The following is a 15874-nucleotide window of genomic DNA, read 5'->3' as shown; positions in this document are numbered from 1 at the left end:
TCGCGAAATATATATTTGCACTAAATATACCTTGCAGCTTTTACATACATTTTCAAATTTCTTTCAAACTTTAATCATACAATCGTAATTGTCGAGTCTCGTTACGGTGCTAATGATATTTTTGAAAGTATCGTTCGCGTTGTTTCACCTCAACAGTTCAAAATGTGAACACACTGTATCTCTATAATAAGATCAATAATGCAAAACTTGGGTTCCAGTCAACCGAGAAACGGTCGTCGATCATCGTACGGAGGTTAACGCAGTCGCAAGTGGGGCAAGTTTAGCGTGCGAATGCGATCATCGAGCGTCCGAATCATCGTAATTTCTGCCAGCTGTGATACCTGGTTTTAACCAGGGCACGCGTCTCTAGAGACGTTCGACAGCAACAGTTTCATTTCGTTTGAAGCGTTTCGTTTCAGATCACTGTATGTGTCGATCGTCAGTTTCAGGCAGAGGCGTCGCGACGCTGTTTGCCGTACCCGTGTCTCTGCCGATACATCCGGCTGCTGTCGTCGGATCCGGCGGTCGGACGTATCGCTGTTGGAAAAACTAAACTATCGGGGCCGCGTTCAAACGTCCGATAATTCGCCTGGGCGGCATCCACTTTCCGCCATTTCTGACGATCCTCGCGTCCCGTCGTTGTCACGCTGACCAATTTTCCTTCGTCCACCGACACCGCGTGCATCGCTTCAGTTTTATTTTCCCTGCCGCTCCAACGTTCGCTGGCTTGTTATCCGTGACGAAACAAAGCGACAGTTTTGTGATTCCTGGCTTTGGAACGAGTCGAGAGGATTCCTTGTTAACCGAGAGCCAGGTTTATTGTTCCTTTTATTGATAGTTGAAATACAGGGCGATGTTATGGAGTTTATATCTCTGGTGTTAGCTGATAAGAAGCATAATTGTCTGATAAGAAGCATAATTGTCTGATAAGAAGTATAATTGTCTCGAGGGTTAGTGGCATGGATTTGGAGTAATCGTAAGACTGTTTAGAGGAGAAAGAAGGTTTAAGGTATACAAATGTAATCGCAGATTACTATAGGTAATTGTAGATTAACGTAAGTTACAGCTTGTAAAAATGATTACTTTTCACTGATATTGATGTTTAATCTCTTTTTAACGTATGTTTAATTGCTATTTAATTTCATTCTAATCGCAAAAGTGCTATCTATATTGAAACACGATGTTCGACTCTAAAGATGGAAACTTCTATCAAGTTGTACACTTATGTATAATTAACGATTATTCGATTAGGATGAATCGAACTGCGCGATAATTTGCTCACGAACGTAAATTCTTATCGTCAAATCATCTTGCAACACGAAATTACACCTATAATTCGTAAAAAAGTTGAGTCAAAGAATTACATCAAGGAATTAAAAAATTGAACAATCAATAACAAAATGAATAACAGAAACGTCGTCGTTAAAATACTTCAAAGAAGGTCCTCGCGCAGTCATCCAGAAAATCGAGACAAATTGTCGATACCAGTTACATTTGCATTTCGTTTTCTGACAGCAACGCAACAAGTCCCCGCTACCGATTCAAAGACGTCAAGAGCGTCGAAGTAGAACGAGTGACAGAGAAAGACCATTTCTCTTCCGTTCTTTCACGTTGATACTTCCGATCTGTATCCTGAAAGCCGTGAAAAGGTGTTCCTGCGTTCAACGCGAAAGGCATTTTGTCCCGCTTGAATTATTAATTCAATTCCACAGCGAATCGATGCATGACCTTTCCGAAACTTCACACGCGTAGTAACATTCCTATGAATAGTTCGTGTGTGTGTGTTTTCTTTTGTTTTCGTTTGAGAGTGTTCGTACAGATTCTGCGCTAAGCTATGTGGCAGAAGATTATATTCGAACATGTTTAGTGTCTGTAGGATTTTGTATCGATATCCATCTGTTATATAGTCCTGCAGGATTTTATATTTATGCAGCGTTTACTGATCGAACATATAGAGGTATAACATTTTCTTAATTGTCTTTTCGCAATCCGCAATTCCACTGTTATATTCTGGAAGTTTAAACGTAGCGCAGACACCACCGTATCGCAGGTGGATCATTTACAAACGACACGATCCAAGTGCTATATGTGTTAGGAACGAAACTTCAAGTTACAAAATAGCTTGTGTAAGAGTGCTGTTAGATAGTCTTTCTCGCGAAAAATTCCAATATTTCTACTGTCGTTTTCATCATCCCGTTATACAAATAAACATATGCGAGCCAGCATCTACTTGGCGGAGGAATGCACAGAAATACACAGGAATGCACAAAGGTACAAATTACCTGGACTTGATAAACGATACGATTCACTTAAATACTACGCGTCTAATTGTAACGAACGAGATCCGAAGCTGCGTAAAAAGATCCTAATCGATTCCTAATTCCACGAGAGAAACTCCAATATTTTCAATTCCTCCCATCGTTTCGATCATCTCGTACGAACATACGCGAACCAGTTTCTACCGCGTGAACAATGTTGCACGGATGAAAATTTTCGAATTGCAAATAACTTCTAAGACTAATAAATAGGAACCGTATCCACTTCCTGCGAGTTAACATGCAGCCTTACACGCACACGTGCGCACGCTGGGGGCGGAGAGAACGCGAAACAGAATCGAAATTCGAATCGAAGCGAGAAAACAAAGAAAAATAGGAAAAAAAGAGAGAAAAAGATAGAAAAGAGAAAGCCAGAAATAGAGAGATGACGCGGCGACGCATTTTCGTCAGGCTTGCGCTGACCCTGTGGTTTCTGTTGTTGCAGAGCTGAAAAATTGGCGGATATCGCAAATATTTGAGAGACAGAGTAACACCGACGAGAGGAGGCGGTGCTCGTTGTGCGGTAAGGTCGTGTCGAACGTGCGCAATCACTATTACGTGCATTTCCCGGGAAAGTACGCCTGCCCGCTCTGTCCTGCGGTTTACACGCGTAGCGACACGCTGCTCACGCACACGCGTACCAAGCACGCGCACGCGCAATAGCGCACGCGTGCGTACCGACAACTGCGGATCTAGCGCGACGATCCTTTACAATCGATCGTATTCCAAAGGCTCTTCTTACCATCCAAAATGATATCTCCATATCATCGCGGCTACACGTTTTTTCGCGTTTTAGGATGAGTTTCCAGATTTTCGAAAGATGCAGCTGCTTTTTCATTATTTGTATCTTCGAACGGTTCTGGCTGATTTCGTGGTGTTCGTGGTTGAAAATGAGTGGGATGATTTTTCACTAAAAGCAATTTGTTGCGTAGGAGAAAGGTCGACGTCGAATCGTTTCGTGACGAACAATTTGTATGCGGTGTTTTAAGGAGAAATGTTAAGTTGCTACGGAAAGACGTAATGTTACGTACGAAGTATATATATGTTTTTTTTAAATGTATAAATACGTATTAGGTTTTGTAGTGTTCGAGCTTGACAATGAAAGGGCGTGTCTAGAGTCTAAACTCACCTTGCTACCACTCGTATGTGTTCAGATTAATGCAAAGTGAGGTATAATGACAGAGGATGTATTTATCTAATAGGATCGTACCTCAGTGGCGTTCGTTAATAGGGTAGACGATTTATTCCTCTAGGTCGATGCTTCGGTGCGATACACGATGCACGTAATGAATTTTTAATTTTGTGACTGCCAAAGATATTTCGTTACGTTGCGCATTTGTATATTTCGTTGAACTTTCATTGTAAGAGTTTAAGCGTTCAGTTGCATTGCATTAAGATAATCTGTGAAATATGCAATGTTCACACATTTCTTCCTCGTGATTCGTGAAATTGCACGTATGGAAAGTATCACGTTGATTTACTTTCTTACAACATAATTAATAGAATAAAGTTGCGTTTTAAGAATTTGCATACATTTCTTCATATTATATACTTTTTATATTTCAATTTCTAGACGAATTTCGTAGAGTACGTTAGGTTTCGGGTAATTTATAATAATATTCCGTATGTTGTAAACTGTCCAAAAACTCACATGGATACCTATAGAATTTCGTATTTACCGTTTCACAGGTTTAGTTTCTATACAAACTAAATAAATGGTTTCAAACTGTGGATATATCATGCCTGGTTATTCGATGCAGATATTCCTTCGTCGTTTCAGTTTAGGCTGATCACCTGTCTTGTTCTGCTACTTTAATTTCCACGCAGATTGCTACTAAATAGATCGAGGATGTTTATATTTATCATTCCAATTTATTTTACGCATTCTAAAACTGAGAATCTTCTCTTTCATGTATAATTCGACCTTTTGATTTTCATATATATACATATATATATGTCGGAGATGAAAGGACACCGGAACCTTTTCTCTGGAATTTTGGGAAAATCCCTTAACACTTTGATCTAGATTCTGCCATGGCCGTAATTAAGCTATTGCCGTCATTCAATCCGATTGTATTTGTTCGAGATTTATGATAGCGAGCTTGGGCTCCAGGCGACAACCAGTCGCCGAATGTAGCCGCGGTCAAGGGATGAACGTTTTGTCTAACAAAGGTATGGAGTAATAGTATAGCTCTCCTAAGAATAGAAAGAAATGGTTGTTCAGCTAGCCTGAGGGCCTGTTATAAATCTCAAGATTTAGGTAACTAAAGTCCTTCAAACAGACAAACAGTCTTTGTCCCAACTATGGGAACTATTTTTCTCACGAACGACGCTTCCCGCTAGCAACTTTCCCTCAAGCAACCAACATGGAAATTGACCAATTAACAGTAACGTCGATTTCCCTCACTTTCCGAACGAAGGCTTTTCTCCACGAATCCGATAGACACACTCGTCATAGTTTTCCTCTGCAGCAGCATCGTGACGGAAAGTCATTCTCTCGTGAGGTCACATTAGTGAGATGCTGGCGTCTTTACGCCCGGTGGATATTTTATGAGTTAGTTCAGTGATACTTGTACCGTAGACGGAGAAGTTGGCTACAACTTGGACTTTGGAGGAAGGCGCATTGTTATCCCGTTGACCGCGGATTCGTTATCGAACCTAGGATCACTGTCATTAGCTTCTCGAGTCTCTAATTACCACGATTACTTGTCAAATTCTGTAATAATCATTTTTGCACTAGTAAATACCTCCTCTATTGCATAACAATAGTGTCTAATCCAAGTGAAGATTCGTTTCACGCCTCTAACTCTAATCATAATGTGAACCCAACATATATATATGAAATATAGAAGCATATTTTTCAGGGATTCAATGATATATGAATCGTTACAACTATGGTGATCAAAATTTAATACTTGAAACGTACGAAATACATAAATTAAACGTTCGTCTTAATATTTGAAGAACGAGACACGTTTCTGTTTAATTTCTACCTCCTTAATCGCATTCATAAGTTTATGTAATTGGATATAAAAATGTTTCAAAGACTTGCGTAGGCTATATGTCTTGTAACTTTTGTATCAACCACAATTGTATCATTCTTCCTATCACGAAGTTGCAAGTCTTGCACAGAATGAAGCGCACGCTTCAAAGATTCACGCAGAGATCTAAATAATCTATAGACACCATTCTGCTCTTTAAACTTCTACGTAAACCACGTACATCTACACTTGGAAGATACGTGTAAAACACTCAGATGCTCTGTGTTATGTATCTATCTTGGTATCTCAACTTCTACCAACTTCCGTAGATCAATGGCGTCTTCGTTTCAAAGATTCATAGAGACGTACGGATACTCTATCCTGCTCCATCATCTTAACTCTTAAACGATCTAAATATCCACTGTCCTTCAAACTTGATCGCCCAAAGTTAGCTGTAATTGTGCACAATTTTAGAAAGATGAAGAATTTAATAACTTCTAGAGATTGTTTAGTAAATATCTATATTTGGAAATTTTTATGAGCGGTAGATATACGAGCTACAATTCAAGGCTGAGAATTTAAAGTTAGTTTATTATTGGCAGAAATCTAAAATTGAGGATATCATATTTTCTGTCCTTTCCTGTTATGTATAGGCTACATACACATAGAATTTTTGTTACTTAATTTCGTCCGTTTCAATTTATTTCATTCAGATGTTCGTTCACGGAAAGAAAACTCTGATAGTTGTGCATGTTAATGTTTTCATTAGTCGTAATCGAAGATTTCATGACAAATGGACTTTAGAGGAAGATATTGTCTTCTTCTAGTAGTTGAATCATCCCAGAACGTATTGTCGTGTAAAAATTCGTAAAATTGAGCAACGCTCGCTTTTAGTCAATTTAAGATTCTCGTGGGTCCAAGCATTCGTTAAAAAGATATTCTCTTGCGCATTTAAATTGTCACTTTTTGCCAAAGTAAACATTTTCCAATAATTCCCTGTTCTGGAATTTTCACAAATCTTAGTCCACTTGTTTGGTGTGCGCCTTTGCATAAAGCTTTGTTATATCCTGAGCGTCTGAATTTTTCATATTTAACTTGTAAGGAGACGCGTCTGTTATAAGTATTAATTCACATGATTAACGGGAACATTTAATTACAATTCTTATATACGTAGAGGTACGTATTTTCGCTGTAAGCCTATAAAAGGAGAATATTAGAGAAATTTTTAATATACGTTGCGCTATAAACGCTCGATACTCATTTTGCATCTTATTTCCAGCTCCTTTGCTATTTCTAGGAGACTCGTGATATTTATATTCATATAACGTTACATCACAGAAAAACTGGTTATGATGGGAATTATTTCGCTCGTAAGGACTCGAGTTACCTGCATTATGCATTAAAATAGGTATACAACGCTGCTGGTATACGAACGGTTTTGCTAAAAAATAAAAATAGTTTAAGGTTCATAATATCAGGCTTTATCAAATTATAAAAGAAAAATGGCAAAATATCTTAAGCCTTTTGAGCGAAGGTGTATGTATATTTTAAACATTCACGTAGCTACTTAAGTAGCTACTTGAGTTTAAGAACCAGTACTCTTAAGTTCTGTACAGATTAAACACAGTTACCCCTTCAGTAGCGATTGTATATGTAGGATAATATAAATTTAGAATTATAATAATCAACGTGTTTCATATTGTGAAAAAAATTAGAGATGACGGCAGAATTTTGTAACAAAGCCAAAGATATATAGCGGTATTTAATTATACAGACAAATTCTAGTAGGGACTTTTCTGATCCTTAATTCTTTTGTCTTGCGTCTTCGAATTTTTATTTTTCCAATCTTGCTTTCGTTTTAAGAATAAAAAGATTTTTAATCGAGAATTAATTTGTTTTAAAAGAAACTCTTATGATATGAAATTATTGATAATTAATTAAACAAATATTGATAACTATTCTCTCACATTCTTCACAAATTGAGTAAAACTTTTAACGGTAAAAAAGTATAATTAGGTTGATAATGATATAAACGATATACAGCAGGGTTAATGAATTGTGGACGAATGAAAAATTAGAGTGGTGTGATGAAAATATATCGATATCACATATAGCTACATTTCTGTTTCAATAAAAGACAATATTAGCTTTGCTGGAACTAGCTGCATGTTTTTAATAATAGGAAAAATAAAAAGAACCCCGAAATCGATCATTTCGACGAGTCTGGCAGTTTTAGTATAACGTCAAACATGTATTTTATTAATTAAATCTTTTAACAATTTGGATCAATCGATACATATTTTAATACCTATGGTCAGCAATATATGCACACATGTACTCTGAAACCAAACCATTTTTTAATAAACCTGTTCTTTCATTATTTGTTCAATTAATTAAATGAACTACTCGTAACTCTATAAGTGACTTATAATATATTCTAAGTTAGATATAGAAAGGAAATATCGTTACCACACTGACAATCATCTCGTAATACAAAGACCTACATATTATTTAGAAGATCGAGTACACAGCGTAGAAGAATATTTCCTCTGTCTAAAACAAGCCTGAAAAATCCATTAAACAATCCCTTCTTACAAACACAATTTCACGAAATTTCGTCTTTGAAGCGTTCAATGTCTCTAATCCAGCCAGCTGTTGGAGGGCACCGAAAATCGAAATTTCTCAATCGTTTGCAGTGCCGATTCGCACCAACGTTCCCACCAAGATGATATTAATTCTGAGACAGGCGGTGATTCGATTCGACTCAGCTTCCCAGCGGACCAACGTGCTGGGTCCAACATCGTAAATGTGCGAGCGGAAAATTTGATGGCCATACTTAAACGTTTTACGCTCTCCTAAACTCGACGAATTCCGCTCGGTGCACGGATTTCCTGTTCCAAGGTTCGACGCGGCAACCGCGGCTCTTCTGATAGCCTGGCACTCTTAGTTTCAAACGTTATTACAAACTGGAAACGATAGACCAGCCAGCGACCGGGTCCCTTGTGTCGAGATATTGTCTGGCTCGCCTCAACTTAAACGTTTCCTTCGTATCGCGCCCGGTCCCGCTGTAAAACCGAGTGATTTCGATAATGGAAAATTTGATAAAGCTATGCTGAGTTTTATGTTCCTCGCGGAAACGATATTTTTCTGCTTTGTCGAGATGGTTAGGCAGATCGATCGTGTACATTGCTTTCGGTTAGATCCGCAAAATCCAAGCGAAATTGCTAGCTGAAGAATGTCCATGAACTTTCCTCCGACGTGTTTTTAATCTCCAGAAGTCGGAGTTTCATGCAACGCGCGATTCTCCGTAAAATCGTAGTTACATAAAGGATGTTTCGGTAATACAGAGATGGAAACAGCGATTACGCAACTTTGATTGACAACAAACAATTAAATTTAACAAACTAATTAAATATAAGCGCTTTTGGTATCTGGTTTCCTCCGGTATAGTAAAACCTGGATTTCTCGAGTTTATTAGTTGTAAAAAAGTTGTAGTTTCGTATAGCAGATGATAGTTTATTGCACAAATATTCTTTAAAATTAGTAGATCCGCAGGATTACTCGTTTGATCAATTTCCTCGAACTTTATCAAATTTTTAACCCTGCAGCTTTGTAAAAGGGAAAAGGGACAAACGGTGGCTGCGAAATCGATAGCCCCTGACTTGGTAGACTGAAAATTGAATTCGTTTCGGCCTGTCCTAGATTTTTAAAAGTTCGTATCTCGCGTTTGGTACGGTTCTCGTGTAAAATAAAAATATTCCAGCTGTCAAACGTAGGAAATTAGCGCGTTAAAGAATGTAACAAAGTTCGCTTCTTTTATCAGCAATTACTTCTCATTATACGAGATATATTCAGAAAATGACGGAACGTATCTCATAGTAAGAATCTCTTATTTCACGTACCTTTTTAAAATACGTTTTGTCAAGATCCATACATGTTGAGTTACCCAGCGACAAGAGAGAACGTCAAAGCGAAAGAGGTCGTTATAAAATGTAAACGAACTGTACCTTCTACGTGCTTTTAATCTTTAGAATTTGAAGTTTTATAGATTGTACGATTTTCTGTAAAATTGCAATTACATAAAGGGCGTTCCAGTAATACAGAGACGAAAACAGCGATTAAGCAGCTTTTCTAATTAAACTTATAATTGTTGCGAAAGGTTTAATTAAATCTTCATTTGCTGTACACACGAGACCGGTAGAGTAAAAGGAGTAAAATGACATTCGTGTTGTTCCATGTCGAAAATATGGACGGAAAATAAAGTTCCATTAAACTCGCGCTACTTCTCCTGCGTTGTAGCATTTCACTTCGCGAAATGTAAATACCTTCGCACCAGCGTAAAATGAAACGAAATCAGAGCCTTTTAATGTTTTACGATATTCATCTACATTTTACATTTACAAATTTTCATTTTTCGTGTTTCAAATTCTAATTTACTACATTTCAATGTTCTAAATACCAATGCTCATTGGTTGGACATTCTACTATTTTCGTGGTTGGAATAAAAAGCTTTCACCGTCAAACTTCCAATTGCATACACGCTCCGAATTCGAATTTTCTGCAGTTAAATTTCCCACATTTCAATTTTATTTAAATTCCATAGGCAAAATTGAAATTCTGTTGATATCAACTTCGTTGATAGCGACGATTATTAAAAAATACCTTTTACATCTCGACGCTCTGAACTACAAGTGAACGTATTATATTCGCCACAGTACATTGCCTTAACACAAACACGCGAACCTATTCAAATCGATGTCCTCACCCCTTATATCCATCGAAGCGTTCTAATCCAATCTGAAGAACAAATTCCCGTCGTTGTTCACGAGTTTATAAGAAGCAGACATTTAGTAGACACGTTGTTTAACTTGCCAACTGGGTCGTCCCTTAACTGCGAACTTTTATAATTACGGAATTGCAAGTTAACAGAAGCAAGTTAAAGTTGGCGATTTTCAAATAACATACAAAATAATCTGTAAAGGAAAAAGGGCGGTTCATCGATGAAAATTAATTTCAAGATCAACTGCAAAAAAAATCGATGTAAAATTATAGACGTATCTCATGTAGTAGGAATTAATAAAAGGTCGATAGATTTTGTAAAAATTTGCATAGCATTATCCTGTTAGTTTCGAAAGGATTGAAGAAAATATCGAGATGCCGGATACTGAATTCCAACGCTTCTTCGAGAGATTATTTTTCTTTTTGTCGATCTTGAATTTAGTAGTTCGTCCCATTAATAGCAGTGACCATGTGATTCGCACAAATATTGGTTCTTTCGTGACCCAGGTTCCTCGCTTTTCCGACCGCTTTTGCTCTCTGGTTTCCTGAACGAAGGCATTTCGTGTGTATGAAACAATCCGATTACACGTTGTCCATGTTTGGAAGGGTTGATCCACATCGAGAGACTCGCGTAACACGTTGTTGGTTGTGTGATAGGATTAAATAGTTCGAAGCATTGATTTTTTATTCTTATGCAAAAATATTGAACGAGCGTATTCATTTTCCTACTTAGAATCTATTTAATAGTAAAAAATAGATAAAAAATTCTATTTTTACTTGCAATATTCCAATTAGTGACTTAATATGAAATTATAAGAATTTCACAGAAGATCTTCGCTGTGAACCTTTCTAATTTTTCAATTGACTCGATAGCCAGGGCGACTTGAATCGATATTTTCAAGTGTCTACGTAAATCTTCGAAAGCTCTGTTCGAAGAACGTTCCTCGTTTTTTAGTTGAAGAGGATGTTGCGGTTAAATGGAAAGAATCAATATAAACAACTTTTGATTGCGCTAGCCGCGATTAAACGTACTTGTCTTTGAGAAAAAGTACGTGAAACGAAACTCTGAGAAATTGCCAGAAACCGCTTCGTTAGAAAGCTTCCTTTAAATAACGTTTCTTTCGAAGAAACAAAATACCTCCCTTATAAAGCATCTGCATCTTTCCGCCTTTTCTTATCGATGAGATTAATCGATTTTTTAAACAAATAATTATAACGCAAATATTACTATTAACTGGCGAAAGTTGAACTTCCGATTTATATAAATCACGTTGAACATTTAACGATATATCAAATTTAACGTAAATAGAGTTTAAGCGAGAAAAGACGTTGCGTATTGTGTCACTAACATGCCGATTAACTAACCATAATGGAAACGTCGTTGATAAAAAGAAAAACGTACAGCATGTGTTTTAGAGTAGAATCCAAATCGTTTCGCTGAAATATAATTCTGAGATCGAATCATAGCGGTTTAAGTTAGACGAATGTTATTTTTCATAAAATAATATTCCGCGTTGATTATTACGAAAAAAGAAGTGAGTATATTTTTCCAAGGCGTGAAAACACAGAGAAAGGAAAGCTACACTACAGTTTAATTAATTATGGAACTAACGAGATAATATTTATTTAAATAATAAAATAGTAGGTAATTTAATAGGAAATCCAAATTCCCAAAGATTTAACTTAAATCACTATGATTATCAGTGCGGAAAATATCGCCCACTTCTTTAAACACCCTGTATTAATTGACGAACGAACAGGCGCATACTTAAAGAATTTTTAATTAACGAACGTAATTTGGCGAATGGTTCGGCCATATCTTTAAGACTGCAGTTGCAATGAATTCCGGTTTTATATCGTTTGAAACTTTCGCAAGCTTCCGCTTTAATATTCTCATCTGATGGTGTCATTTACCCGCCCAGTTTTTGCTCGTAAACTTTCGTCGATTAGCGACGTTTCCATTACGGCTTTTTAGAACGAGCGTCACTCGTTCGACATCTAAAATCGCGAAAGCACGATTATACGGTCGCGTTTTGCGATTTCGGTTCGTGTACAGGTTATTACGACACGCAGTTTAACATCAGAAGAACTAGCCGGGTTACTTTGGCCTATTAACGAATCGGCAAAAGTTATTATTAAGTTGTTTCATAAGTTCCGCCGTTCTTTGCTGTCGAGCAAATTTTCAGAATTAAATTTAGAATTCCGAATATAGCGTGATAGAATGAAAGTGCGGAGCGTAATCTGGAATTCTATCGCGAAGTTACCCGCGAAAACGTGACGTTACGCTTAAAAAAGTGTCTAAAAAAACATTAAAAGAAAGACAGACAGACAGAGAGAGAGAGAGAGAGAATTAAAAATGCACAGTAGTTCTTTGTGTATCGAAATTACTGTTTTCTTAATTGTGTCGGATCTTTAATCAGAAAAATTGGCAACGTGCTGAAAGAATGGCGAGCGAAGGATATAAATTTGATAAGAAAAAAAAAGGAAAACAAAAATTGAGATAAAAATAAAGTAACAGTGGAACTAAAAATATTCGTCAGAACATATGGAAAGTGATATTTAAATTTATGGGGTTAGGGGGGAATGTTATACTCTTAAAAGAAATAGCAGACAGAAGAGATTCTGGCACTTAATTAACGTTAGCGATGTAAAGACGAACAGCGTGAAAATCAGTTAAATTTCACAAACGTGACTCGTGATATTCTAAATTTTCCAAAGTTTTCGTAATTCCTAAAAATGTAAGATTTTGCCAATTTTTTAACCAGATCTTGGAGAGATTTAAGGATAGACGTTAAGCATTGTTGGAGGAAGTTAGTTGGTTAGTTGGCAAGCTCGTTGGTTTAAAGTAATCGAACGGTAACTGTGGTTAACTGTACTTTTCAGTACTTGTATCTAGCAGCCATGTAAAAGTTTGTACGGTAAAAAATTCGAGGATATTTAGCGTTGCGCCGAGGACCTTTCATTTTGAGAGTTTTCTATCGGTAACGTTAGATTTAAGCGAATTTACAAAACGATCATGGAGAAACTTGAATTGTATAAATGTATGCATATCTGTGGATTAATAGATATACGAAAATGTGGTTATGGAATAAATAATTTTCAAGATGGAAATAGTTGGTTCAAGTTTAAAAGCTTTCGACTGGAAGTCTGCAGGTACTTTGGGAAATTGATTAAGAATCGTTTAAGTATTTAGGAATAACTGGATGAGATTAATCGTTTTCTCGATAATTCGAACTTTATTTTATTTTAGCATGCTGCAGATTATAAGTCAAACATTTTTTAGAAACGTATAAAATGAAAATGTAAATTTTCAATTGATGACTAGAAATCGATTAAAAATTTGAAGAATGCTTAGTTTTAAAACGAGCAATTAAAACTTAAGTTTCGTTCCAAGAAAAAAAAAAGAAGAGGAAATACTTGGAAAACAATTAGCACACTTCCAAAAATCCTAATGGTAATTCCACCAAAGTAAATCAGAGTTCACTACCTACACAAAATTCATCCCAAAATTTCCCCATCGTTCACGATATTTCCCTCGGTTTTCCACTGAAGACGAAATTTTGTCGAAGAACATGCGTAAACGATGGTTGAGTCGCGAAAATTCACAAGAATCCGAGAAGCAGTTGCTACTGGAGAGATGTGTGTACGAGAAAGTACTTATATATGTATGTATATAATTTTAGCGTGTATCACGACCGGCTCACGTGTAGTCGAGGCTCAACGATCAGACTCAAATAGGATTACTCGTGGCGCGTTGCCCGAAAGATCGTGTGCAAACTTCTCCGTACATGATGTCGATAACCAGACGGCATAACGTGACGGTATAGTTGTGTTCACGCGGCACAGATTATCAGAAACGGCGGCGCCGTGGCAGAACACCGCCTTCGAATAACTCTGGCTCGAGTGAAATATTCAATCGAGTCCGATACTCTATGTACACCGTCATTCCCTAGCCCTTGTTAACGATCGATCGCGTTTTACTATGCAGCTAGAACAGTTTTCCTTGCGACTAACGTCGTTGTTTACCATTTGAGATTAGCTTAGCTCGTGAGCGTGGTTGAGCGTTAGAGATTAGTACAACCTGCGATCACGAAAAATGCACGAAGAAGGTTATTCCGTAGGAGTGGGAGCGCAGAAATAGTTTACAGTTTATGAATATCGTTTGACAATTTTATGCAGAGTGTTGTGTGGTTGGAGTTTGCTGAATCAGGATTTGAACAAGGGTGGTATTACTTTGAAAAGTGTGATCAATTTCGTTGAGGCATTTCCTTTTCGGGTTATGGGGAAGTTGGGAATTAAAGGAGAGAACATTTCGGGAAATGGTAAAAAGAGAAGTTGAATTAAGTTTTATGATTGTTATAACTGTTCAGAGCATCTAGGATATTTCCTATGAATTTTAAAATCGAATTAAGATAATCAACAGGTTTCATCTGTTCGAATCTGACACTCCGGGCATCATAGACTACGTTCAGATTGAAAACAGTGTATCCACCGTTAACAGGCAAAGTGTAAAGATCAGGCCTGACCAATTCATTAGATTCCTTGTATAATATTGGAGTATTTTTACCTTTTATACACACCAGTTTCCATATAGTTTGTGATCCTCTGTTAAACTAAATTCGAAATTCTATTCCATTCGATCTTCCTTTATTTGTGATATATAAAACATATTTGTTTACATCATGCGTTAACTGAATAAAAGCACACCAACGTAGACATTCAACTCGGGAAATGAAAATTCTAAACTCCTTTCGAAATTAATTTGCAGAGTGTTTGATGTAGACTACGATTCGTTTGGAATAGAATGTCGAACGTTGCCTAAACCTCAACGAACGATTTAAGATCGTACTATTTACCAAATGTTTAAGATCCCTCGACTCGTCACTCGAACCTATCACACAAATCCTCCTGCCCGAATATGTTGTTCCTCGATGTATGTTTTCCACGAAATCCTACGCACCAAGAGAATACACGAGTTATCCAGGGAACAAGAAGCAGGTGAACGAAAAACGAGTGAGCGCCAGCCACTTATACCTTGGGCCACACAGGAGGACTTATCACCATAGCTCAACGATTCTACGGCCGATACGATAATTCTTTCGGTATTGATCATCGTCTAGCGCAATCATAACTTTGCCACGTGCTCGTCAGAAGGATTAGAGGCGTACGGAAGCTGGGCATCGTTCTCAGGTAATCCCTCGATAATATCGGCAAACGTTCGAGCATTTTTCCTCGCCGACTGTGTCTATGGTTGCGTCGCTATGAAACGTGAGTATCCCATCTCGGCACGTTTGCCGAGGCTTCTATATCCTGAAGAGATGATGCGAGAGGGATGACGCTTGTACGCGCGTGAATGAAGTGTTGAGAGTTGAGAGCCTCTTTGTTTGCTGCTTCCATGTACACGTTGCCCGCTTTCACACACCTACACTACGTATCTGTATCATGCACAGGCTTACGAATGTATTCGAACTTTTGTAGAAAAACTTTTATGAGTATATCGTATCCGTCATGCGAAATATATTGAAATTTGGAAATTTTCTTAACGTTGTTATGTTACGAGACTCGGCTGTTGTAATTATACTGGCAAAAGTTTGACATAAATTTGGAAATAAAGAAATCATGAGATATTTGGTAAAAGCGTATACACTGGTCCCTCAATTTATACGGCACCTTTTTACGCTTTTTACATCTTTTTTCTTGTTGAGCTATTTGAAATAAATAAGTGTTTCCTTTATATTGACAGACTTTAATTATGCGAATTTCATTCCACGTGGAACGGATACTCCATAAATTAAGCGA

At 37.3% G+C, this 15874-nt stretch overlaps 1 protein-coding gene across 3 annotated transcripts in view; it reads left to right on the top strand.

Moving 5' to 3' along the window:
- LOC100648213 (sex determination protein fruitless) overlaps window positions 1-15874 on the top strand; it is an 85435-nt gene that overhangs the window by 55437 nt on the left and 14124 nt on the right. Inside the window, exon 5 of one of the 3 annotated variants that reach the window (XM_048408436.1) lies at window positions 2761-4513. The exons of the other annotated variants lie outside the window; for them this stretch is intronic. Coding sequence (XP_048264393.1) covers window positions 2761-2978 — 218 coding nt within the window. The 3' untranslated portion in view covers window positions 2979-4513. Of the gene's footprint in view, window positions 1-2760; window positions 4514-15874 lie in introns of those variants that run through there. 3 annotated transcript variants of the gene reach the window in all.

This window comes from Bombus terrestris, chromosome 9 (assembly GCF_910591885.1).
Source record: "Bombus terrestris chromosome 9, iyBomTerr1.2, whole genome shotgun sequence".
NCBI lineage: Eukaryota > Metazoa > Arthropoda > Insecta > Hymenoptera > Apidae > Bombus > Bombus terrestris.
The sequence above is the reverse complement of the archived record's forward strand: the minus strand, read 5'-3'. Positions and strand labels throughout refer to the sequence as shown.